At 37.5% G+C, this 27,956-nt stretch overlaps 1 protein-coding gene across 1 annotated transcript in view; it reads right to left on the bottom strand.

Moving 5' to 3' along the window:
- Positions 1 to 3,393: 3,393 nt before the first annotated feature.
- The window catches only part of OSBPL11 (oxysterol binding protein like 11), a 99,107-nt gene continuing 74,544 nt past the window's right edge, over positions 3,394 to 27,956 (bottom strand). Inside the window, exons 11-13 of the mRNA XM_069556357.1 lie at positions 18,920 to 19,102; positions 11,563 to 11,716; positions 3,394 to 5,099 (exon numbers count right to left, since the gene is read on the bottom strand). Coding sequence (XP_069412458.1) covers positions 5,034 to 5,099; positions 11,563 to 11,716; positions 18,920 to 19,102 — 403 coding nt within the window. The 3' untranslated portion in view covers positions 3,394 to 5,033. The remainder of the gene's footprint in view (positions 5,100 to 11,562; positions 11,717 to 18,919; positions 19,103 to 27,956) is intronic.

A 27,956-nucleotide genomic window follows, 5' to 3' on the forward strand; every position in this document is an offset into this window, starting at 1 on the left:
AAACCAACATTCTTGATTTCGTCTCAATGCTAAACTCTGCCTTTCACATTATCGAGGTATCTGGGTTTTGGAAAGACCAATATATAGCCTTACCTGTGTCAACATACCATTTTCAGGAATTTAGTTTCCTCTCTCATCTAAGTCTGTGAGGATACAGAGAGTATTTACCATATCTGAGTCCAGTGCATCAATCAGCTCTAAAAGGAATACTCAGCAGATGTTTGTTGAATGAATGAAACTCTACCTAAGTGACCTGAAGTGAGCACTAAACTTTCTGAGCAATAATTTCTTCATCTGTACAGTATGAACACTCATCCCTGAGTTTACAACTTCACAGGGTTGTCTGAACATTAAGTGAAAATGCTTTGTAAGAATTTCCTTTGCGATTTGGTTTTTGGACCAAATAGGAATTTTTGTTGTTGTTGCTGTTGTTTATGCCACTAGAATATATATTTTATTAGAATTTTCATGTGTATGAGCTTTGTCTTTTTTATCCCCCATATGGTAGAATCTGGAGAAGGGAATGGCAGTCCACTCCAGAATTCCTGCCTGGAGAATTCCATGGACAGAGAAGCCTGGCGGGCTACAGTCCATAGGGTCTCAAAGAGTCGAACATGACTGAGTGACTAACACACACATGGTAGAATCATCTTATATTCACTTTTCTACTATCTCTGGTGAATCATCACTCAGTTTCCAGTCACTGTAGCAGCTAAAAAGAATCTCTCCAAAGTGTAGATTCTGGAATAATCACACCAATTTGCCTTTCTATAGGAACACACTGAATAGAAGTTAGCTTTTATCTTAGGGCAATATTTTTAACAAAATTTCAGACTTACCAAATTAACTAATAAATCTTAAGAATCCATCTAGACAGCATATTAAAAAGCAGAGACATTACTTTGCCCACAAAGGTCCGTTTAGTTAAGGCTATGGTTTTTCCAGTAGTTGTGTATGGATGTGAGAGTTGGACTATAAAGAAAGCTGAGTGCCAAAAACCTGATGTTTTTGAATTATGGTGTTGAAGAAGGCTCTTGAGAGTCCCTTGGACTGCAAGGAGATCCAACCAGTCCATCCTAAGGAAATCAGTCCTGAATACTCATTGGAAGGATTGATATTGAAGCTGAAACTCCAATACCTTGGCCACCTGATGCGAAGAGCTGACTCATTTGAAAAGACCCTGATTCTGGGAAAGATTGAAGGTAGGAGGAAAAGGGGATGACAGAGGATGAGATGGTTGGATGGCACCACCAACTCAATGGACATGAGTTTGAGTAAACTCCGGGAGTTGGTGATGGACAGGGAGGCCTGGCGTGCTGCAGTCCGTGGGGTCACAAAGAGTCGGACACGACTAAGTGACTGAACTGAAGAATCCATCTGTAGAAGTTGGTTCATCAAGTACCAGATATTTACAGTGAGAGTAATATATGAAGATTATGGAGTGAGGAACTCAATACTTTTTTTCTTATTTTTAGTGACAAGTAGGTATTACAGTTGATGGTCACAACTTGCAGAGTTCAGTGAATCAACATACAGCTGTCATACCTCACCCAATACCTAACCTAAAAGTCAGAATACCTACTTTTTGTCACTTCCAGTCTTGGACTTCTTAAGGTACAATTTCTCATAGCCAGAACGAAAGTGTTTATTTAAAACTTTGGCCCAAAAGATAAGACACAATTGCTTCAAAAACTACTTCCCTGGCCAATTAACAAGGTGTAGACTAAAAGAACAAAACAAAAACCAGAGAAGGCCTCTACCTCTTGTTAGGTGAGTAAACTGCAGTAGATGTCAAGAAAAGGTCAGGGACTTCCCTCGTGGTACAGTGGATAAGAATCTGCCTGGCGATGCAGGGGACCTGGGTTTGATCCCTGGTCTGGGAAGATCCTACCTCCTGCAGAACAATTGAGCTTCTGTGCCACAACCACTGAGTCTGAGCTCTAGAGCCCAAGAGCAGCAGCCCACATGCTCAACTACTGAAGGCCGTGCATCTAGGGCCTGTGCTCTGCAACAAGAGAAGTCACTGCAATGAGAAGCCCAGGCGTCACAATGAGCAGTACCTCCCATTTGCTCCAAGTAGATAAAGTCCATGCACAGCCATAAAGATGGAGGGAAACCAAAAATAAATAAATGAAAAATAAATGAATAATATATTTTAAAAAGGGACTCATAGGTTATTATTATTTGTTTTTTAAAGGACAAGGTAAAACAGTTACCCTAAAGTGGTATTACTTCACTTCTGTAAACATGGGGAGATTTCAATTACTTTAAATGTATTTTTAACAAGAATTTTAAAAATCTTATCTCAGTAATTCTTAAAATGGTTCAAAAATTCAGAGAAATAAATGAGCATTCAAATGGTTCAAAGAACAAAACAAAAACTTCTATTACAGTTTACTTAAGTAGTAAAATGAAAATATTTCATTAAAACACACACACACACACACACACACACAACTAAGTTTACTCCCTTATCTTCCCAAAAGGTTCCTGAAGGTAAGGATTTAAAATCAATGTCCTGGGCTTCCTTGGTGGCTCAGTGGTAAAGAATCCACCTGCCAATGTAGGAGATGTGGGTTCGATCCCTGATTCAGGAAGATCACACACGCCGTGGAACAACTAAGCTCCTGTGCCACAACTGCTGAGCCTGCATTCGAGCCTGGGAGCCGCAACTACTGAGCCACTACTGAAGCCTGTACACCCTAAAGCCCATGCTCTGCAACAAGAGAGGCTACTGCAAACTGCAACTAGAGATTAGCCCCTGCTCTCTGCCACCAGACAAAACCCACCCAGCAATGAAGATCCAGGACAGACAAAAATAAATAAATTACTAAAAAAAAATCCACATCATTCTCAAATCCAAAAGAGAGGATATATATATATGTACACACACATATATGTACAGCTGACTCATTTTGCTGTACAGCAGAAACATTGTAAAACAACTAATTCCAATAAAAAAATAATATGGAGAAGGAAATGGCAACCCATCCCAGTACTCTTGCCTGGAAAACGCCATGGACAGAGGAGCCTGGTAGGCTACAGTCCATCGCATTGCAAGAGTCAGACACAACTTAGCAACTAAACCATCTACCACCACAAAGTGAATACATGCCTAAAGATAACATGTGAAAAGGATATTTGCCATATACTAGCTAGTTTCTTTGGGGGAGGGTGGAAATCAAGGAAGACTTGGGTTATTTTTTCATCAACTTCCATTTTATACTTATTTATAATGACCATTGTTTTTACTAATACTGTAAAACTATGAAAAATGAATAAAATACTAAAAGTTTCTTGTAAAAAAATAAATAAAATAAATGCCCTTCTCAAATGAATAGAGCAATAACTCCAACTTTCTATTTCTCTCTACTCATAAAATAGACAAAGGCATCACTGTTGTCCAGTTTTATTATTTTTTAATCTTTCCAACACATGAACTATAATTCATTTTGAGATTTTTTTCAGTGCATTTCACAGCAAAAATGAACAAGGGAATCATTAAAATGGTTGTACATAAACCAATTATTTTCTTACAATTTACAATTTGTTGAAAAAATTATTTTGCTGTTTTTATCCTATTAACCCCCTTCAATAAAACACAATTTATCAGCGCACAAAGCTTAAATGTCTTATGTTGATGCAACAGATACAGCCACCTACAATGGCTGATGAATAATAGCTATATGTTACACACACTGATTGGAAGACCACATCAGGAGAAACAGAGTAAGGCACCACTCTTGAAAAATTAAGGTAGCTTGCAGTAAAACAAGTGTTGAGTACCATAAGGAGGTGCTCAATAAATACTCGAATGAATGATGAAAGCCATAATTAGCACTATTCTTTTGTCAGTAATTCTTTAACCTCAATAAAATACTTAAAAAAAAAAAAAAAAGATTTGTACCTGAATACAACTTCCTGATAGCTTTTTTCCTGGTATCTTTTTTATTTCATACTCTTTCTTCGGCATTGAGTTTCCTTGAAAAGAAAGCAAAACCATACCATACATGCACTTAGTCACATATTCAAATTCTGAATTACTGACAAATAGGAATAGTTGTTTTAAATTTTGAGTGAACAGAGGTAAAATAAAGCATACTTATCCAGAGGGATAGCACATAATACTGGATATTAACCTACAAACAAAAAAAAGGTAAGGAAAACAGTAAGTTTTATTTTTAAATATCTGCTATGTTCTTTAATGCCTCAGTTCTTGAGAAAGGCGAAAATCTCATCATATTGACAGGAACACATTTTAAAAAATTGTCTCTCAAGTATAATATTTAATAAAACTAGGTATTGAAAAATGTTCTGAAATTTTTCAAGTCAATGTTGTTTTCAAGTATATTAAAATGCTCAGAAGAAAAAATTCTCCATGGTTATAATTCTAATCAATTTATAAATATACTTTTTAAAAGAGAGTTCCAACACAGGTGGATAATGGATAAGTTCCTCAGACACAGGCACACAGTCTCTTTGAAGGAACAGAATACCTTGTTATGACAACCTGGTTGATTTTTTTTTTAACACTGATTTCAGGCACAATGGCTGAAGCCACTTCTGGGTCATCTTCTTCCTCCTCTTGGTCTGTTGTAAGAGTAGCGAATACTTCAGCTACTAACAGAAAGCAAAGCACAAACGCTAAAAGAGACTTCAATTTTCACTATAAAGAAATTAAAATCACTGAGTTCTCATTGTTGTGTTTATCTGCTGCCCCCATGCAAAAACAGGGGATTCAAACTTAGCTTCTGGAGCAGAAACTGGATAAGAGATTAATCATCTAATAATTCAGGTGAAAGGTTTTCAGATGATATTGCTCACATCACAGGAACAGCTTGGTGAGAAGTCCGTCGTGCTTCTTCAACACTTTGGTCGTGCTGCAGTTCTATGGTGCCCTAGTCAGTACATTCGTGTGTAATCAGTTTCAGTCTGTGCAATCAGGAAGCAGGTCACTCAGTGCAATGACTCCATACTGGGAGGGTTTAGGGTAAACAGAGTAGTTCATTTAGTTGAGTCTTAGACAGTATATGTCACTCTGCTGGTTGTGTTGTTGGAATTATTTTCCAAAGGGGTTTGTGATAAACCCAGCCATCTCCCTGAAACAAGCAGAAAAACAAATTAAAGAACCATTCCTCTAGTATTTTCAGAACCAAAACTAGATGCCATGCTTTTACTGAAATGGAATTCTATTTTCACATTTAAACACAAGTTTTTAAAGAAAAGATCTCTTTTGCTTAAGACATCAAAAAGTATGTGTGGTTTAGCTACGATTAGGTGAGAAGTTCTGGTCTGGGAAGACCTAGTTTGTGCTCCATGCGGAAGTCATCTGTAGCAATTCTGCTACTTTTACCAAGATGCTTCAGACAGCCTCACCCATGGAGTGACAGGCAGCAGGTGGAGCACGAAAAACTGTCACCAAGGTACCAGCTGTTTTCTACATGGCAAATGGCATTCTAGTAGCTGAGTATTGTTTTCTAGTTCTTTCCTGACTCTACCCCTTAGCTTTCCCTGGTTCCTGTGAACAGAAGGTTACCAAAAGGAGATAAAGTTAGTCAAAGAGTTTACTAAAGACAAGAGAAGACCAAGTGAGGAAAAAAGTGCGGTCAAGAATGCATGAGGCAGCATACTGGGGTAAAAGCTTGGCAGAGCTGAGGCCACGGTAGCTAAGACTGAAATTTAGTGTTTCTGCAATGAGGTTAGGTAAGTCAGATTTGAACCTCTGTCTATAATCCCTATATCGACTTCAATATATCTGCATTAAATTAAAAAAATATATATTTATAATACCCTGTCCCCAAAATGACTTATGGTTAGCAATTATGTGGCTCATAGTGACAAGACTCTCTCCTTGACTAAACTTTAGAAAACTCCTTTGTCTCTAGTTTTGCCTAAGCCTTCTAGGCCTGCTGAACTCAGTTTTAGCCAAAAAAAATCCCAACGAACCAGTTTATCAAGAATCCTCTCATCTTTGATATCCAATGAAACTCCTCTCCTCCCACCTTCACTCTAACCACGAGCCTCCCTCGATCCATCATCACTGACATCTGACCAAGGTCTCTTGGTAATTTTCTATCCACTCCCTCATCCTACATGCTGGCTACAAACTCCTACTTAGCCCCATATTCAGCGTTGAATTCAATCTTTCTCCTCTATTGCAATATTCTGATGTCATTTAATCACATTACAGAATGCTAGGTTTACAAGTTAACCTGTGCCATCTGACCATCTCATTTCAAAGAGAAAATGGGGGCTCTGACAAGTGAAAAGAGCAGCCCAAGTTCACCCAGGAAGGGACAGAGTTTCTTCCAGTACAACTTTTGCATATCTACCTACACTTAAAAATAAGAATTTCACTTATTTATCTTTATTTTTGGCTGTGATAGGTCTTTGTTGCTGCATGGGCTTTCTCCCAGTTGCGGTGCACAGGCTTCTCATTGTGGTGGCTTCTCTTGTTGCGGCATTTGGGGTCTAGGGTGTGTGGGCTTCAGTAGTTGTGGCTCCCAGGCTCTAGAGCACAGGCTCAATAGTCGGGGGGTTTAGCTCCTCTGTGACATGTGGGATCTTCCCAGATCAGAGATAGAACCTGTGTCTCCTGCACTGGCAGGTGGATTCTTTACCACTGAGCCACCACGGAAGTTTAGCACCTACCTACATTTTACAGGTGAGGAAACTGAAGTGAGAAATGGTAAATAAACTATCCAAGGTATGAGCTGGAGTGGAAACTTAGCACATCTGACTCCAATATGGCCCACTATTCTGTAAAAGCCTCCCTGCTTGCATTTATACACATCTTAAGAAATTTTAAATATCCATTTAAGAGGATACAACCAACAGATTCTGATGAATGTGTATAATCACAAAAGGGAAGAAACAGAAGATCTAATTTATTTTCTTGGGCTTGAAAATCACCGCAGACAGTGACTGCTGCCACGAAATAAAAAGATGCTTGCTCCTTGGAAGAAAAGCTATGACAAACCTAGATAGCATATTAAAAAGCAGAGACATCCCTGGAGAAGGGAATGGCAACCCACTCCATTATTCTCAACTGGAGAATCCCAAGGACAGAGGAGCATGATGGGCTATAGTCCATGGTGTTGCAAGGAATTGGGAAAAAAAGAAAAAAAAAGCAGAGACATCACTTTGCCGACAAAGGTCCACAGAGTCAAGCTATGGTTTTTCCAGTAGTCACGTACGGATATGAGAGTTGGACCACAGAAGAAGGCTGAGCACCAAAGAATTGATGCTTTCGAACTGTTGTGCTGGAGAAGACTCTTCAGAGTCCCTTGGACAGCAAGGAGATCAAACCAGTCTATCCTGAAGGAAATCAACCCTGAATATTCATTGGAAGGACTGATGCTGAAGCTAAAGCTCCAATACTTTGGCCACCTGTTGTGAAGAGATGACTCATTAGAAAAGACCCTGAAGCTGTGAAAGATTGAGGGTAGGAAGAAGGGGACAACAGAGGACAAGATGGTTGGATGGCATCACTGATTCAATGGACATGAATTTGAGCAAACTCTAAGAGATAGTAAAGGATAGGGAAGCCTTGCGTACTGCAATCCATAGCGTCCAAAAGAGGTGGACATGACTAAGCAACTGAACAAAGGCAAAGAAGATCTAATAAACTAAATGTCAATGAGAAATGGTTAGGAAAAGAGGGTGGGTATTACCAAGTGATTCTAGAAACACTTAAGTTCACCTATACTTTCTCAGATTATTCTCCTTGTTTTATACCAAAAGACTCTATTCCATACTCCATCTAAAGCCAATTTCAAACTGGTCTGTAATTGGTCTGACAGCAATAATGAAAGTACCAAACAAATGAAAAAGTTCTTGTTACTCATAATAATATGGATAAAACACCTACTATGTATCTAGCATTCTGTTTAGGACCACAGGAAGACAAAACAGACTTATCAGTAATATGATTTTTCTTAGCAAAGAGCCATACCTGATGGCAAGAGCTCCAAAGTTGTTATGAACCTTGGGGTACCAGCTTCAACTAGCTCATCAGCCTCATTTATACTCTGCAGTGCTTCTCAGAGCACAAGCCATGGTCCTGTCATACACAGGATGTGACTTGACTGTTCCATGAGCTTCAGTTCAGTTCAGTTCAGTTGCTCAGTCGTGTCCCACTCTTTGCAACCCCATGAACCACAGCCTGCCAGATCTCCCTGTCCGTCACCAACTTTCGGAGTTTACTCAAACTCATGTCCATTGAGTCGGTGATGCCACCCAACCATCTCATCCTATGTCGTCCCCTTCTCCTCCTGCCTTCAATCTTTCCCAGCATCAGGGTCTTTTCAAACGAGTCAGTTCTTTGCATCAGGTGGCCAAAGTATTGGAGTTTCAGCTTCAGCATCAGTCCTTCCAATGAATATTTAGAATTGATTTCCTTTAGGATGGACTGGTTGGATCTCCTTGCTGTCCAAGGGATTCTCAAGAGTCTTCTCCAACACTACATTTCAAAAGCATCAATTCTTTGGTGCTCAGCTTTCTTTATAGTCAAACTCTCACATCCATACATGACTACTGGAAAAACCATAGCTTTGAATAGACAGACCTTTGTTGACAAAGTAATGTCTCTGCTTTTTAATATGCTATCTAGGTTGGTCATAACTTTCCTGCCAAGGAGTAAGCATCTTTTAATTTCATGGCTGCAGTCACCATCTGCAGTGATTTTGGAGTCCCAAAAAATAAAGTCAGCCACTGTTTTCACTGTTCCCCCATCTATTTGCCATGAAGTGATGGGACCAGATGCCATGATCTTCATTTTCTGAATGTTGAGCTTTAAGCCAACTTTTTTATTCTCCTCCTTCACTTTCATCAAGAGGCTCTTTAGTTCCTCTTCACTTTCTGCTGTAAGGGTGATGTCATTTGCATATCTGTGGTTATTGGTATTTCTCCCAGCAATCTGGATTCCAGCTTGTGCTTCATCCAGTCCAGCATTTCTCATGATGTACTCTGCATAGAAGTTAAATAAGCAGGGTGACAATATACAGCCTTGATGTACACCTTTTCCTATTTGGAACCAGTCTGTCATTCCATGTCCGGTTCTAACTGTTGCTTCTTAACCTGAATACAGATTTCTTAGGAGGCAGGTCAGGTGGTCAGTATTCCTATCTCTTTAAGAATCTTCCAGTTTGTTGTAATCCACACAGTCAAAGGCTTTGTCATAGTCAATAAAGCAGAAATGGATGTTTTTCTGGAACTCTTGCTTTTTTGATCATCCAGTGGATGTTGGCAACTTGATCTCTAGTTCCTTTGCCTTTTCTAAAACCAGCTTGAACATCTGCAAGTTCATGGTGCATGTATTGTTGAGGCCTGGCTTGGAGAATTTTGAGCATTACTTTGCTTGTGTGTGAGATGAGTGCAATTGTGCAGTAGTTTGAGCATTCTTTGGTATTGCCTTTCTTTGGGATTGGAATGAAAACTGACCTTTTCCAGTCCTGTGGCTACTGCTGAGTTTCCCAAATTTGCTGCCATATTGAATGCAGCACTTTCACAGCATCATCTTTCAGGATTTGAAATAGCTCAACTGGAATTCCATCACCTCCACTAGCTTTGTTTGTAGTGATGCTTCCTAAGGCCCACTTGACTTCACATTCCAGGATGTCTGGCTCTAGGTGAATGATTACACCATCATGATCATCTGGGTCATGAAGATCTTTTTTGTTTAGTTCTTCTGTATATTCTTGCCACCTCTTCTTAATATCTTCTACTTCTGTTAGGTCCATACCATTTCTGTCCTTTACTGTGCTCATCTTTGCATGAAATGTTCCCTTGCTATCTCTAATTTTCTTGAAGTAATCTCTAGTTTTTCCCATTCTATTGTTTTCCTCTATTTCTTTGCACTGATCACTGAGGAAGGTTTTCTTTTCTCTCCTTGCTATTCTTTGGAACTCTTCATTCAGGTGGGTATATCTTTCCTTTTCTCCTTTGCCTTTCACTTCTCTTCTCCATGAGCTTAGGCAATCAATATTTGTCATAAAATCTTATGTATCTATTTTGTAGCACTGTGCCATGGCACACCATTTAGAAAGTAATCTTACATCTTATCACCTGAAGGGGCCCAAACGTGAGTCAGCATCTCCAATCTACTGTTCCATCAAGCAGCTAGTTAAGATTACTTAGGTGGGAAGAAAATCACTATTTTACTGGACAATTGCCATATCTTGCTACCACTTTCTGCATCTGTCTATTTAACATCATAAAATATAATAAAGGTATTAAGTGGTAGGCTCTTAATAATAATCTGTCAAATAAAGAATGAATGAAAAGTAGCATGTTTCCATGTCATGTTAGTTGAAAGATACAGGAGGCCTGTCTTTTAAATTTGGTTGCATCTTTTACCATTACAGTTTCTTGCTCTTAGCCAATAGAGTTCATTTTTAATGATTTATAGAAATCTTCCCTTAGAAAATTTTTACTGTGTTTGGTATATCTGCTTTCTTAGTGAGCTTGGAATGAAAAAAATCCAAGGTTACCGAACTTTAATTTTGCAGAGTAATTATAATGATTTTATCTTTTCATATAAAAAGAGATGGAAAGGACTTTCCCTTCAATTCCTATCCATGAAAACAGTTGGTATTTATATCAGATATCCAAAGATGAGAAAAATTAAAGCGATGAAATTACTATAATAAATAATGTGCTTTTAAGAGTAATAGCTATGCAAAATTCATATTCAAATTACTTTTCCAGATTTTCTCCTGACAGACCAATGGAAATTCAGTGAGTTTCCTTAGACTTGGCTATGGACAAGAAAACTTCTTCTGGCATTGGCTCTGGTCCATTATTCACCTTACTCTGAGTTCTACCAAACAGTAATAAACAAAACAAAACCTTTAAATTTAGAAAAGACTTTAGAAATCATTTAGTCTTAACTGCAAAACCAGTGAATTAAACTCTTCTATATAAGCTTTAGTCTCTTATATGAGCTTAGTGATGGGAACTCATTACTATAAAATGTACACTTGTTATTATTGGACATTTTTATTGATAAACAATTCTTTCTAATGTTAAGCTCTTAGAACTAGGCCTAGCTCAACTCTGCTATCCAAGTTGACAAAAAACTTTAATGTGAAAGCCTATATATATTTGAAGAAAGCTATAATGAACGGCCCCAATTTTCTGTTTTCAGTCTAAACACTCACCATTTCATCCTTTTATCCTTAAGCACTGTAGATTCTAGCCACTTCACCATCCTCTGGGTGGTCAATTAAGTTTTTCATGTATCCCTTAAAATGTGATCTTTGAAGTGAAAAAAGTTTCACTGCTGTGGTACAATGCCAACAAACTTTTAACTGTGTATTCATTACTGAGATTAAAGATTAATCTTAGTATTTTGTGGCAAATTTAAATCCCCAAATCTATTTCTGAACTGCTGGTAAACTATTCTGACAAATTGTAAAAAGGTCACAAAAAAGCTCATGGTTAAGCTGGACTGTTTTTAGAAACGAAGATATGTAAGTGTTAACAAGTCAAAAAAGCCTCCTAAATTAAAGTTCTCATTATGTAGATAATGAGTTTTAGTCTGAAGGCATATAGAACATATACCTCTTTAATAAAATATTTGGTTTTCCAAGGTGTGCCTGTTTCAGTTCGATGCCTTTCTTCAGTTCTCTGGCGTTCTTCCAGGGTACGTTTATGCTCTGTGGCTTTATCGATTTCAGAGTCCCTCAGAGAGTCTGTCACATTTTTCCACAATCGCCTGAAATTAGAAAACCACATGCTTTACAAACATTTTTCAAAAAAAAAAGTGGATACCCGCAAAATTAACAGTAATTTTAATAAATTACATTTCCTGAATCATATCTATAATTTCACACATGAATTATAAGAATACATACTATGTTGCTGATGTTAATGGCCAAGATGCGGCTGTTTCTGCTTCTTTTTAAATTAAAAATAATGTATTTTTCCCAAGTTATATAACCAAGATTTTATTTTAAAGAAATAGGAAATAAGAAGCAAAAAGAGAAATAAATATTTAAAAAGCTGAAACAGAAGACAACATTTCTGCTTCTGGACATGATGAAATAAGGGGCACCATATTTACCCTCCCACTTTTAATCAGCTAGGAAACCAGACAAAAATATATTGAAACAATGGTTTTCAGATATTGAACAAAAGGCAGCACAGGACAGTGATTCCTGAGAGCAGGCAAACAAATGAGGGGAACCCTACGACTAATCCAACTGACTAGTTAGAGAGCATTTGCAGGCACAGCACAGGAAAGGAGAAGCTTAACAGACTTCAAGCAAAAGAAAACTGCCAAGACAATTCTTGGGGAAAGTATAGTCTGTTCAACAAATAGTACTGAAAAAACTGGATATCCACGTGCAAAAATGTGACCTTAGACTCTCATGTCACAATAAAACTAAGAAGAAGATATAAGAGAAAATCTTTGAGACTTTGGGTTAGGCAAAGATTTCTTAGCTACAACACCAAAACCATAATCTATAAAGGAAAACACTGATAGTCTCACCTCATCAAAATAAAAACTCATTACTGAAAAAAACACCATTAAGAAAATGAAAAGACAAGCAACAGATGAGGAGACAATATTTACGAAACACATACCCAACAAAGGAATTGTGTCCAGAATTTACAAAGAACTCCTATAACATAATAAGACGACAAACAGTTCAATTTAAAAATGGGCAAAATTTATAAGTACACATTTCAACAAAAAAGATAAACAAACGGCTAACTAGCACATAAAGACATGTTTAACGTCATTAGCCATTAAGGAAATACAAATTAAAATCACAATGAGATACTATTTCAGACCAGCTCGAATGGGTATATTAAAAAGACAGGCAATAACAAATGTTGATGAGGATGAGAACTGGAACCCTCATATGTTCCAGGCAGAAATGTAAAATGGTGCAGCCATTTTGGAAAATAGTTAGGTAGTTATGTGAAAAGTTAGACATAAAACCCACACAAACCAGCAATTCCACTCTGAGGTGTTTTACCCGAGATATGAAAACATGTTCACAAAAAGATTTGCACAAGAATGTTCACAGTGATGTGTGCATGCCAAGTCGCTTCAGTCCAATCTCTCTCTGACCCCATGGACTGTAGCCCACCAGGGTCCTTTGTCTATGGGATTCTCCAGGCAAGAATACTAGAGTGGGTTGCCATGCCCTTCTCTGGGGGATCTTCCTGACCCAGGGATCAAACCCAGGTCTCCCACATTGCAGGCAGATTCTTTACCATTTGAGCTATTCCGGAAGCCAAACCAGGAGTAAAACTATGGTCCAATGCTCATTTTTGTAAGTAGACTTTTGTTTTAATATAGCAACATCTATCTGTTTTTGTCATTTCATGCTACAATGGCTGAACTGAGCTGTGGTAGAAACTATCTAGTCCATCAAGCTTAAGATATTCATTCTGAGATCAAACCAGTCAGTCCTAAAAGAAATCAATCCTGAATATTCATTGGAAGGACTGATGCTGAAGTTGACGCTGCAGTACTTTGGCCACCTGATGCAAAGAACTGACTCATTGGAAAAGACCCTGATGCTGGGAAAGACTGAAGGCAGGAGGAGAAGGGGACGATAGAGGATGTGATGGTTGGATGGTGTCACCAACTTAATGGAACTGAGTTTGAGCAAGCTCCAGGAGTTGGTGATGGACAGGGAAGCTGGGCATGCTGCAGTCCATGGATGGGGTCGCAAAAAGTTGGACACGACTCAGAGACTGAACTGAACTGAGCCTTTAACAAAAGAACTTTGCTGACCCTTACCTAACTTCTATTTTAAGAAACTATAAAAAAAGCAAACGATGCACAAAATAAGCAGAAAAAAGGAAATAAGAGCAGAAAGCAATGAAAAAGAAAACAGAAATATAGAGAAATCAATGAAACTGAAAACTACTTCTTTGAGCTAAAAAGCCTCTTGATGAAAGTGAAAGAGGAGAGTGAAAAAGTTGGCTTGAAGTTCAACATTCAGAAAACGAAGATCATGGCATCTGGTCCCATCACGTCATGGGCAATAGATGTGGAAACAGTAGAAAGTGTCAGACTTTATTTTTTTAGGCTCCAAAATCACTGTAGATGGTGACTGCAGCCATGAAATTAAAAGACGCTTACTCCTTGGAAGGAAAGTTATGACCAACCTAGATAGCATATTCAAAAGCAGAGACATTACTTTGCCAACTAAGGTACGTCTAGTCAAGGCTATGTTTTTTTCTGTGGTCATGTATGGATGTGAGAGTCGGACTGTGAAGAAGGCTGAGCGCCGAAGAATTGATGTGTTTGAACTGTGGTACTGGAGAAGACTCTTGAGAGTCCCTTGGACTGCAAGGAGATCCAACCAGTCCATTCTGAAGGAGATCAACCCTGGGATTTCTTTGGAAGGAATGATGCTAAAGCTGAAGCTCCAGTACTTTGGACACCTCATGCGAAGAGTTGACTCATTGGAAAAGACTCTGATGCTGGGAGGGACTGGGGGCAGGAGGAGAAGGGGACGACCCAGGATGAGATGGCTGGATGGCATCACGAACTCGATGGACGTGAGTCTGAGTGAACTCTGGGAGTTGGTGATGGACAGGGAGGTCTGGTGTGCTGTGATTCATGGGGTCGCAAAGAGTTGGACACAACTGAACAACTGAACTGAACTGAACTGAGTAAAATTAATGAACCTTTAATCACATTGATCAGGAAAAGAATCATGAATACAAAGAATGAGTGTGACATCATCACAATAGAGCCTACAAACATTAAAAAATAAGCAAATATTATAAAAATACATGTCAATAAATTTGAAAAATTGAACCAAGTCTTTGAAAGATAAAAATTACAAAAGTTTGCTCAAGAAGAAGCAGATAACCTCAATAGCCCTAGGTACTAAAGGTATTAAATTTGTGGTTAAAAATTTTCTCCCAAAGAAAACAAAAAACCAATAACCCCCAGGAATGCAGACAAAAAAATCTATAATACAAGTTTAGCAAAGAGAATCTCTTAAACACCTGGTTCAATAACAGCCAGATTCTTATATCTGCTTCTACATTCAATCTATTGTGATATGTATTGTTTTAGTTAAAGTATATAAAGAAAATATGGCCTCACACAAATATATAGTTAGTAAAGGGAAGGGTATTTTAATAGCTATTTCAAATAACTCAATTCTTTGTTATTATATTAAAACTCAGAAAGTGGTAGTTCTTAAAAGATTAGCTGCAATGTGGAAACTGAAAAATATCAATGAATTTTTCATACTCTGATACATGAAAATCCATTGGTTTAATTTGTACCTTGAATGGAATTTTTATCCATGCATAATTTTATATTATCATGCAGTGATCATCTGAAAAAAATGACCTTCCAGATGGTGACATATTTTATTATGTCATATTTTTAAAAATCATCTTCATTAGTTTCATCACCAATTTCATCAGAAAATTCTTTCTAGGGAAGCTTTCAATTCATTGTGACAGATAAAAGTTTTCTAAAATTTCGATATTTGCCTTTAAAAGCTTCATTTTTTCCTCAAGTTTTACTAAGATACAATCGACATACAGCTCTGTATAAGTTTCAGGAGTATAGCATAATGATGTGATTTACATACATTGTGAAATGATTACCACAATAAGTTAAGATTCATCCTTTCATATAGAAACAAAATCAGAGAAACAGAAAAAAATTTTTTTCTTCCTTGAGATGAGAACTGTTAGGATCTATTCTCTCAACCAATTTCAAATATACCAAACAGCACTGTTAACTACAATCATCATGAGATACATTACATCCCTAGTACTTATTTATCTTATAACTGGAGGTTTGTATGTTTTGACTACTTTCATCCAATTCCTTAACTCCCTAGCCCACATTTCTGGTAATGACAATCTGGCTTCCTTTCTATGAATTTAAAAGTTTTGTTGAAATATATAGTTGATATATAACACTGTGTTAGTTTCAGGTATACAACACAGTAATTTAGTATTTGTATTACTATGAAATGTTCACCACAATAAGTCTAGTCAATCTCCATCACCATACATAATTACCAAAACCATTTTCTTCTCGTGATGAAGACTTTTAAGAACTACTTTCTTAACAACTTTCAATTATCCAATACAGTATTATTAACTATAGCCACTATGCTGTACATTGTGTCCTCATGACATTTATTTTAAAACTGGAAATTTGTACCTTTTGACCTACTTCATTCATTTCACTCACTGCCCAGGTACCCACCTCTGGCATTTTGGCAATAATGCCAATCTCTGTTTTCTATATCTGTCAGTTTTTTTTTTTTTTTAAAGATTCCACATATAAGTAATATCATACAGTATTTATCTTTACATATCTGACATTTCACTTGGCATAATGTTCTCAAGATCCACTCATGTTGTCTCAAATGGCAAGATTTCATTCTTTTTATGGTTGAATAATACTCCCAATTATAGAAATACTGGGAGTATTATCATACAATACAAAAAAACAAAAACTACCAATTGTATAAGTGAGACCACAGAGAATTTGCTCTTTCTCTGACACTTCATATAATACCCTCAAGGTCCATCCATGTTATCACAAATGGCGGGGTTCCTTTCTTTTTTAGGACTGAATAATATTCCATTATAAATACATATCACAACTTGCTTATCCATTTATCTGTCAATGGATGGTTAGGTTGTTTCCATTTCAATTTTATTATTAGCAAAAAAAATTTCCAATTGTTTTCCTTTAAATGCCATGTTTATAATATTCATTTACAAGAAAAATGTCTGCCCAATATTAAAAATATAATAGTCTAATTTGTCTGTCAATCATCTAAGTAAAAATGGTGCTTTAAGAAAGGGTAGTTTGCTTGTAACTCTATCAGTTGCACAAGTTCTCTTCCTTAAGATAATCAGTGTACTTTATAATCTCGCACAAGTGCTTTATGTATAGTCCAAATGTGTCAAGCAGAATATTTTTTTAAAAGACAGGTAATCAATGTTCCAGATCTAACAAAACTAATAATCTGTACTGCTTTTCAAGGACATTTTAAAAAGAAAATGGCTTTGAAAAAATTGCAACGTAGAAAAGAAAAAAAACTACAGGGCAGTAAGGAATATCATGATTACTTTTACAGTTTGATGCCACTGCCTTGAACGGTGCTAAGGCCCAGCAGTGCTACCCACCATTGCTTTTGTACCACCAATGCAAGTGCCAACAGAGTGAAAAAGGCAAATAATATTTTAGCATTATTAAGAAAGCTTTCTCAACTTGCAAACCCCTGGTACAAATATCAAGGGCCCCAGGAGTCCACAAACCAAACCTTGATGCATGCTCCTAAATAAATCCTAAATAAGAATTTTTTTTTCAATCACTACTGTTTTAGTTTCTGAACCAACCTGAGTTTTTGCTTAATGGGTACTAAATATCTGCTTATAAATGATTTGGTTCCATTTATGTGATCTTAAGATGGTTAATGCTTCCTTATATTTGATACAGTAATACTTACATGTGATATAAAATTTAAACAGTACAAAAGGGCATTCTGTGAAGAGTAAGTCTGTTTCTTATCAGAGAGATGAATAAGTGGCTCAGTTGTGTCTGACTCTTTGTGACCCCAGGGACTGCAGCCCACCTGGCTCCTCTGTCCATGGAATTTTCCAGGCAAGAATACTGGATTGGGTTGCCATTTCCTCTTCCAGGGAATCTTCCTGACCCAAGGATCAAACCCATATCTCCTGCGTCTCCTTCATTGGCAGGCAGATTCTATACCATTGCACCACCTGGAAAGCCTAGACCCCAGTATTCCTCTCTGGAAGCAACTACTGCCGATACATTCTGGAGACTACCTTATTAACACATATAGAGCCACTTCATTTACTTTTTAAAAAATTATTTAATCGCTGCACGGGCTTTTCTCTAGGTGCAGCAAGCGAGCGCTACTCTCTAGCTGTGGTGTTCAGGCTTCTCATTGCCATGGCTTCTCTTGTTGTGAAGTATGGGTTCTAGAGCACATGGGCTTCAGTATTTGTGGCTCCTGGGCTCTACAGTACAGACTCAATAGTTGTGGCCTATGGGCTTAGTTGCTCTGCAGCATGTGAGATCTTCCTAGACTAGGGATTGAACCCATTATCTCCTGCACTGGCAGGAGGATTCTTTGCCATTGAGCAACCAGGGAAGCCCCATTTCATTTATCTTATTCTTTTTTTCTTAATATTTACTTTTATTTATTTAGTTGGTGTGACAGGTCTTCACTGCAGTACATTGGATCTTTGATCTTTGTTGTGGCATGTGGGATCTAGTTCCCTGACTAGGGACTGAACCCAGGCCCCTGCGTTTGGAGCATGGAGTCACTGGACCACCAGGGAAGTCCCCCATTTCATTTACTTTTAAAGGCCTATGACATATATTTCCAAAATACCTTCTAAGAAGGTTATATCAGTTTACCTCCCTAATCAACAATATGAAAATGTCTATTCATTTTTTCCCAAAAGAGATACCATTTAAAAAAAATTTTGTCTTACTGTTAATTTGTATTTCTTTGAATTCTAATTATAATGAACAATTATAAAGAACAATTTTCTTAGTGGGTATTGTTTTCTTCTATTTTTGTGAACTACCTCTTTATGTCTTTGCTCATTTTCCTATTAGGGTACCCATCTTTTTATTAATAATTTGTAAGAGTTTGTATGACAAAGACAGTGATCCTTTAACTGCTAAAAGTTGGTATTTTTGTCCAGATTACAAATGTTTTATTTTTACTAAAATGTGATTATGTACACATAATGTCATAGCTGGTACAGCGTTTACAACAATGAGATCAGGCCAACACTTTCAATTTACAGATGAGGAAGCTTATCTAAAGTGGTGAAGTGACTTGCCAAGGGTTAGAAATTAGTGAAAAGGCTTAAATTAAGATCTAGACTTTCTGACTCTTTCCTGATGGATGCAAGGATGACACACCTGGATTCAAATGGATCCTGCTTCTCCAAAGGTCTTACTCTTTTCTTCGTCACTGCCAACTTAGTCAAGTCCACGTATTTTGTCTCTCCACTGCTGTAAGCAAACTCAAGAACGCTATTCCATTCCCCCTGTACTCTGCATACAACAGTGTTGGTGATGTTGTGCTTTACTTCACCTGTAACCCTAGAAGCAGGCAGAAAAAAAAAGCTTTAATAACTAATATTGTGCTTGTTTCTTAGGGATTTTAAAACCCCAAGAATGTACTTTGTGAATTCTGTTTAAAATAGTTACACGATTCGCTTCAATTTGTCAGTGCCAAAGTCAGAATCCTTGTAGATCCATGATAGTTTCCAAGATAATTTTTTCAAAAAATATTAATTTAATTTTAGAAAGAATACTGGGAATCAAACTAGAGACTTACCATAAATGATTACAAAGTATGATATTTTAATTTCTGCTACAAACAACTATTATAACATTAAAACTAAGTAGGAATATGAAAAATATTAACTTTTTAAATTACAGTCAAAAATGCTAAAATAGTAGGGGCAGGGTTAAAAAAAATGTTACAACACTATAGCTTATTCAACATTTTTTAAAAAAGAACTAGTCCTATTTATTAAAAAAATTAAAGTCCCTCGATTTCTCTGGTAGTGCAGTGGATAAAAATCCGCCTGCTGATGCAGGAGACATGGCTTCAGTCTCTGGTCCAGGAAGATTCCACATGTCACAGAGCAACTAACCTTGTGCACCACAACTGCTAAAACCTATGGGCCCTAGAGCCTGTGTTCTGCAACAAGAGAAGCCACTGAAATGAGAAGACTATGTACCACAAAGAGTAGCTCCAGCTTGTTGCAACTAGGAAAAAACCCACACAAAGCAACGAAGACCCAGTGCATCCAAAAATAAATAAATGAATAAATAATTTTTAAATTAAAAAAATGTTTACAAAATTTGCAATTCTGGATACATAAATTCGTATAAAATCACATCAGCTTAGTTTTAAGTTAAATGCAGAAACCAGATAACAAGAGATAGAAAAAATAAGATATATTAAAAATTTTATAATTCTCTTAAAAAGAGCACTGGCATACAAACATTATTGCCAGCAACACAAAACTCTGAGAGTGCTCAAGCACTACTGTTGAAAGTTTAATGAAGGGTTATCTGGCTGGTTTATCAACAGACAGATAAGATGCAGCTCAAATGAAGGCTGGAATAGAAAACAGGTCTAATTATTTTTAATGAAGTACTCTATGTTCACTGTTGGACACAAACAACAGGGTAAGACTAGACAAAGATTGAGAACTCAAAGAATAGTGGGCAAATATTAGGGTCTGGTCAGTGTGCCAAGGATTATGGTTTATCTGGATTCAAAAGGGAATCCAAAGGACCCAAGCCCATGTTCAGGTGACAGCTCAGAAACCCGAAGTAGCATTTGTGAGATATAAGTCAAGGGCCTGGGAACCAGAGGGATATGGTTGAATTTAGGGAATCCATAGCTTTTAATCAGGAGAAGTGAATGGCTTACAAATTTGAAACTCAGTGCAGAGGTATGGGAGCCAATGGGCTTTCTGGTGGCTCAGTGGTGAACTACCTGCTTGCAGTGCAGAAGACACTGGGTCGATCTCTGGGTCAGGAAGATCCCCTGGAGAAGGAAATGGCAACCCACTCCAGCACTGTCACCTGGGAAATCTCATGGAGAGGAGCCTGGCAGGCTCCATGGGGTTCATGGGGGTGGGGGGGGGCAAAAGGATGAGACACGACTCAGTGACTAAACATCAACAACGTCAACAGCAGCACAGGAGCCAATAAGCAAACGAACCAGATCTTAGAGATGAAGGCGTACTAGGGTTTGGAATCCAAGAGCAGACCAAACATCAAAAATCAAAAGTTAGAAAAAAATAAAAAGTTAGGCATAATTGTAGCTAATTAGACACAAAGAACATGAAGTCTGCTAGATTACAGCAGAAGCAGGAACTCTGGGTTATAATTCAAAGCATATGAACTTAAATAACTATGTCGCTAAGGGGTTTTCCCTTGTGACATCCATGTTTCTTCTCTGATCCTACCTGCCAACATTGTTTCCTTCCTTGTAAATGTATATCTAACCAAACAGGATATAAAGAAATGGCACTAAACACTTACCTCTTCCATCTTATAACCAGACACACCCAAAACTATATTCTGCAAACTTAGGGATAATAATCCATTTCTCACTTGATCTTTCTTTTATTGCCACAATCTCTCAAGTTATTATTATCTCTGTCACAAGCCTTTCCACTTAAAAAGTAACAAGCATGCTGGGTTACACGGAGTCTTTGCTGCTTACTGCAGTCATAGCAAGATCATCATGACAAGAAATGGGGCAGGGAACAAGAACTGCACAACTAGAGACAGGTCATGCATACACACGTGCTAAGTTGCTTCAGTTGTGCCCTACTCTGTGCAGCTCTATGGACATTAGCCTGCCAGGCTCCTCTGTCCAGGGGATTCTCCAGGCAAGAATACTGGAGTGGGTTGCCATGCCCTCCTCCAGGGAATTTTCCCAACCCAGGGACTGAACCTGTCTCTTATGTCTCCTACATTGGCAGCTGGGTTCTTTACCACTAGCACCAACTGGCAAGCCCATAGAATACTAGAAAATCACTGGATATATTAACTTGGCTTCACACAAGAAGCTTTTATTTAAAGATTGAAAGTTAAGACTTCAAGCTTTGGGTTTTAGATATGTATATAAGAAACACCACATGAAAGACAATTATATTTTATGCAGAACAACTACAGGACACACTGTCCTATCACGTTACTTAATGCCACTGCATGAGAATATTCATCCTTTTCCATCACCATGTTTATTATAATAAAAGATGTTATTTTTAACTGTCTGTTATACATGAGTTTTTCCTAAAAGCCTTAAAAATGCTTTCCAAAGATAGGGTTCTGAATTCTAATACTAGAATATCTAAGCTTCTTGACATATTGAGTGCCACTGTGAGTTTTCCAAATTTGCTGGCAATAGGACTGCAAACAGTCAGTTTTCATTCCAATCCCAAAGAAGGGCAATGCCAAAGAACATGCAAACTACAATACAATTGCTCTCATTTCACATGCCAGCAATGTAATGCTCAAAATTCTTCAAGGTAGGCTTCAACAGTACATAAACAGAGAACTTCCAGATGTACAAGCTGGATTTAGAAAAGGCAGCAGGACCAGAGATTAAATTGCCAATATCCTTTAGATTACAGAAAAAGCAAGGGAAGTCAAAACAAACCCTCTGCTTCATTTGACTACACTAAAGCCTCTGACAGCACAGATCACAACAAACTGTGGAAAATTCTGAAAGAGATTCAAATACCAGACCACCTTACCTATCTCCTGAGAAACTTATATGGAGGTCAAGAAGCAACAGTTAGAACCAGACATGGAACTACATACTGGTTCCAAATTGGGAAAGGAATATGTCAAGGTTGTACACTGTCACCTTGCTTATGTAACTTATATGCAGAGTACATCATGCAAAATCACAGGCTGGATGACTCACAAGCTGGAATCAAGATGGCCGGAAGAAATATCAACAACCTTAGATATGCAGGTGATACCACTCTAATGGCAGAAAGCAAAGAAGAACTAAAGAGCGTTTTGATGAGGGTGAAAGAGTGAAGTGAAAAAAACTGACTTAAAACTCAACACTCAAACAACTAAGATCGTGGCATATGGTCCCCAAACTTCATGGCAAACATGAAACAGTGGAAAAGTGGAAACAGTGACAGATTTTATTTTCTTGGGCTCCAAAATCACTGTGGACTATGACTGCACCCATGAAATTAAAAGACACTTTCTCCTTGGAAGAAAAGCTATGATAACCTAGACAGCGTATTAAAAAGCAGAGACCTCACTTTGCTGCCAAAGGTCCACATATGGACCGTGTAAGTGCAGTCAAAGCTATGGTTTTTCTGTAGTCACGTACGGACGTGAGAGTTGGACCATAAAGAAAGCTGAGTACTGAAGAATTGATGCTTTCAAACTATGAGGCTGGAGAAGACTCTTTAGAATCCCTTGGACAGCAAGGAGATCAAACAAGTCAATCCTAACAGAAACCAACCCTGAGTATAAACTGGAAGGACTGATACTGAAGCTGAAGTTCCAATACTTTGGCCACCTGATGTGAAGAGCCAATTTGCTGGAAAAGACTGATGCTGGGAAAGACTGAGGGCAGGAAGAGAAGGGTCAACAGAGGATGAGATGGTTAGATGGTATCACCAACTCAATGGACACAAGTTTGAGGAAACCCTGGGAGACAGAGGACTGGAAAGCCTGGTGTGCTACAGTTCATGGGGTCACAAAGAGTCAGGCATAACTTAGCAACTGAAAAACAAAAGCTTCTTGAAGGCGGGTGTTGTTTTTTTCTTTTCTACATCTTCAGTGTGCCACTTAGCAGTTAGCTGACACAATCTTAATGGCATTATACCACTACATATATTTAAAAATGGAAAATGGGATCAGGATATGGAAAAGGGCATGAGGAACAGTTAACTAGGCCTGTTTGGCTCCAGAGATAGCTGTGGAAAATGAGGGAGTAAGGAAAGGCAAGTGGAAGATAATATATTTATACCAAATGCAGACAGCAGATAATGTGTCTGCTTGATTGCAGATAGCAGTAAAAAACTAGGCTATGTCTGAGGAGGGAGGCATGGTTAATAAAGACACCAAAGAGAGCCTAAGTTAAAATATTCTGTAAAATCAAAGAAGAAACGATATCAAAATAGAGAAACCTGTTTCTAATATTAATCTTTTAAATATGAAATTAAGTGAAATCATTAGTTCCCATCAATAAAAATCAATTTGGTGGCAGTTTATTAAGGGAAATCACAGTGGAAAAAATGAGGAAACTCTAGAGTCAACCAAAAGTATACTTCCAGGTAACAAAAAGACCCAATGCTTATGGCCTTGTGGACAGGTTAGAAGGTACGAAAGGAGAAAAGAAGCCAACTTAAGTAAAATATTAAAAGAAATAAGATGGCAAGTGTAATGACTGATCATTAACAAACCAAGGATACCTATCTAAAATCATTAGTAGTCTTCAAAAAGTCAAAGTATGAACACAAGGTATCAAAAGCCAGTAAGACTTTTGAAATTCTTGGTTTTGGATACTCCCTCCCTCTTAGGAACCCAGATGTCAAGATAAAAGAAGCTCCAGTAATGTGGAAAGGCCACATGCAGTCCCCCTTGGATTACAGCCCCAGCTGAGGCCCTGGTCAACAGCCAGCTCTCCTGCCTCCCATGTGACTAAGCTGCTTTTGATACTCAGCTGGCTCAAGCCCAGAGGTAACTGAAGCCACAATCGAGGCCCAACTACAACCACATGAAAGATGCCATGTGATAATCGCCTAACTGAACACAGCCAACCCACAGAACTATAGAGACAACAATAAATTGCTGTTTAAGCACTAAGCTTTAGAGAGGTTTCTTACAAGCCATAGATAACTAGGTCATCATCCAAACTTACCTTAGATATACTGGCTTCCCCTATACCAGTCAGTTACTCCTTGAAGTCTGTCCATTCTGAATGCCTAACTGGTCTCCCAACTTCTAATGCCGTGCCCCACAACCCTAATCTAATCTTTATCTGCCACCAAATTGATTTTTATTGATGGGAAGCATATCACTTCCAGATACAACATTGCTCATATTGTATTCTTATAAAAAATGTATAACGTGAACCTAAAACAAAAGACAAACCCAAATTAAAGAGATGCATTTTATAAAACCGGCCTGTAATCTTCAAAAATGTCAATGTCATAAATGACAAATAAAGGCTGAAGAAATATTGCTAATTAAATGAGACTAAAGGGATATAACAAGAAAATGTAATGCATGATCCTGGGTCAGGAGAGAATAGATCGCTAATTATCAGGCCAATTTACAAAAATTTAATTTGGATTATACATTAGATAATGGTATTGTATCATTTTATATTTCCTGAATTTGACAACATTCATGATTATGTTGGTTTCCCTGGTGGTTAGACAGTAAAGAATCTACCTGCAATGCAGGACACCCAGGTTCAATCCTTGGGTTGTGAAGATCCACTGGAGAAGGGAATGGCTACCCAGTCCAGTATTCTTGCCTGGAGAATATCATGGACAGAGTAATTATGTAAGAGCATTTTCCTGTTCTTAGGAAATTCTGGCTGAAATACTTGGGGTAAAGTGTCATGACATTTTTAACTCTCAAATGTTTCAGGAATAAAATAACAATAAAACAACAATGACAATAAAGTATGTATGTATAAATATAGAGAGATTTTGATAAGGCTGTTGTAACAAAATGTTACCAACTAAAAATCTAGGCAAAGGGGACATGAGAATTTTTATAACTCTTCTGTGGGTTTGAAATGATTACAAAAGAAAAGATAAAAATAAGTAAAATAAACAAAATATATCATTAAATGTTTGAATGTTTCATTGGCTCCCACTGCCTTCAGAATAAATTTTGAATTTGTCAACAAAAATATCACTAAAGATAATATGATAGGAATGTCAAATCATAAAAGGAAGGCTGAACGTGCCCTATCTTTTAAAGTACCTCTAACTTTTAATATAGACTCTGTATCAACAAAATTGTGGCTACAAAGTAGTTAAATAAATGAAACTATTTTTGTGTAGAAGGGCTATGAAAATTACATACAGAGAAAAAAGGAACTATAAAATTAGCCACCTTTCCTCCCACTCGCCAACCTGAATCCTAATCCTGCAGATTTGCTCTCTGGAGCTGCCCTTGGAGATTCAGCCATTGGTGGGCATCAGGCTCGTCAGCACATCTCTGCATTGTTTGTTTACTGCCTGCTCCTAGCAGGGAATACTGAGTGAGACAGACAACAGCTGAGTTTTCAAAACTGCAGACACAGGAAGTCAAAGGACATGATTATGGACTTCATCAGGAAGAGTGGGTATTGCTGAACGTTAGAGTTCACAGAGCAGAGAAGCTTTATGATAAATAATGATTTCAAAAGAAGTCCAGTCATTATTTACTCAGTATAGACACAGGAGAACTCATCCTGGAGAAAAACCTTTATTAGTCATTCATATGTTAAATGGCACAAGAGAAAACAAACAAGAGGAAAATTATATGAAGACAAATGCTGTGAGGCAACTCTCTATAATCATTCACTCCTTAAACCACACGAAAGAGTCCATACCAAAAAAAAAAAAAAACTTAAAAAAACCCTGTATGAATGTGATTTAGGTGGGAAAGTCCTTCATTACCACTTGACTCAGGTAATACAAGATAATTTACACTGAAAAAGGACCCTACAAATGTAGTAATTGTAGTAAATGGCCAGTAAATGTAGACTTTAGCCAGAGCTCTACCTTAATTGACATCAGAGAACTCCTAGGAGGAAATGCTATTTTTGAAATCAATGTAGGAGACCCTTTAGCTGGAGCTCTGGCCTCAATGTACAGAAGACAATACATACTGGGGAGTAATCCTATATATATAATGAATGGGAAGAAGTCTTTAACAGGAGACTCTTGATGAGTATCAGAGAATTCATAGAGCAGATACAAGTTCAATTAAATGAATGTGAGAAAGTCTTTATTCATTGAGCAACACTTATAAAACGAAAGAATTCACTGGAGAACAACACCTTGAATAATATGAATAAAGGAAAGTCTTTAATAACTATCTATTAAAAACCTTATAATATTAAAGATCTCTCCCTGGAGAAAGTCTATACATACAGCTATTATGTAGGTGTAACTCTCAATTTATTAAACATGAAGAGAGTGCACAATGGCTGTTTTCAAACTTCTGAAAGGTTATCCTAGAGGAAAAAAGGAGTATCAATTGTACAAAGCTCCCAAAATATCAAATCCAAGGGCTCATATAGAAGCTAATCAGTAGCAGATCAAAACATCATTGGGAAAAGCCATAATTTGACAGGGTGGACAAGATTGTATCTTTAAGAAGAAAGAAGCTCACACTTACTGTATTTCCCTCACACTATATACAAAAATAAACTCAAAATGATTTAAAGACCTAAAGCCATAAAACTTTTACAGAAGAACATAGGAGAAACACTTTTTAGCATAACTTGTAGCAGTATTTTCTTTGATTAGTACAAGAAACGAAACCAAAAATAAATGAATGGGAACTAATTAAATTTAAAAGCTTTTGCACAGCAAACAAAACCATCAACAAAATGAAAAGAAAAACTATGGAACATGAGAAAATATTTGAAAATGATTTGATCAATAAGGGGTTGACACCACAACATTGTATAGCAATTAACCTCCAATAAAAAGTGCGGGGGGGGGGGTTAACATCCAAAATACACAAACACCTCATACAACTCAGTATCAAAAAAACTCAAACAACCCAATCAAAAAGTAGGCAAAAGACCTAAATAGACAGTTTTCCAAAGATGGCATACAGATGGCTAACATGAACATGAAAAGATGCTCAATACTGCTAACCATTAGAGAAATGCAAATCAAAAAACAATAAGATATTACCTCACCCTTGTCAGAATCACTATCATATCAAAAAGTCTCCAAGTATCCAAAGAAATACAAACAAAAAAACCCCAGAAGAATAACTAAGTGAAGTGGAGACAGGCAATCTACAGAAAAAAGAATTCAGAGTAAAGATAGTAAAGATGACCCAAAACCTCAGAAAAAGAAGAGAGGCACAGAGTAAGAAGATAGAAGAATTGTTTAACAGAGCTGGAAGATACAAAGGACAGAGTCGAACAACATAATAACTGAAATGAAAACTACACTAGAAGGAATCAATAGCAGAATAAATGAGGCAGAAGCACAGATAAGTGAGCTGGAAGACAGAGTAGTGGAAATCACTGCTGCAGAACAGAATAAAGAAAAAATAATGAAGAGAAATGAAGACAGTTCAAGAGACCTCTAGGACATTACATGCACCAACATTCGCATAATAGGGGTCCCAGAAGGAGAAGTGTCCTAGAAGAGAATAGGGCTTCCCTAGTGGTTCAGATGGTGAAGAATCCGCCTGCAATACA

Source organism: Ovis canadensis, chromosome 1 (genome assembly GCF_042477335.2).
Source record: "Ovis canadensis isolate MfBH-ARS-UI-01 breed Bighorn chromosome 1, ARS-UI_OviCan_v2, whole genome shotgun sequence".
NCBI lineage: Eukaryota > Metazoa > Chordata > Mammalia > Artiodactyla > Bovidae > Ovis > Ovis canadensis.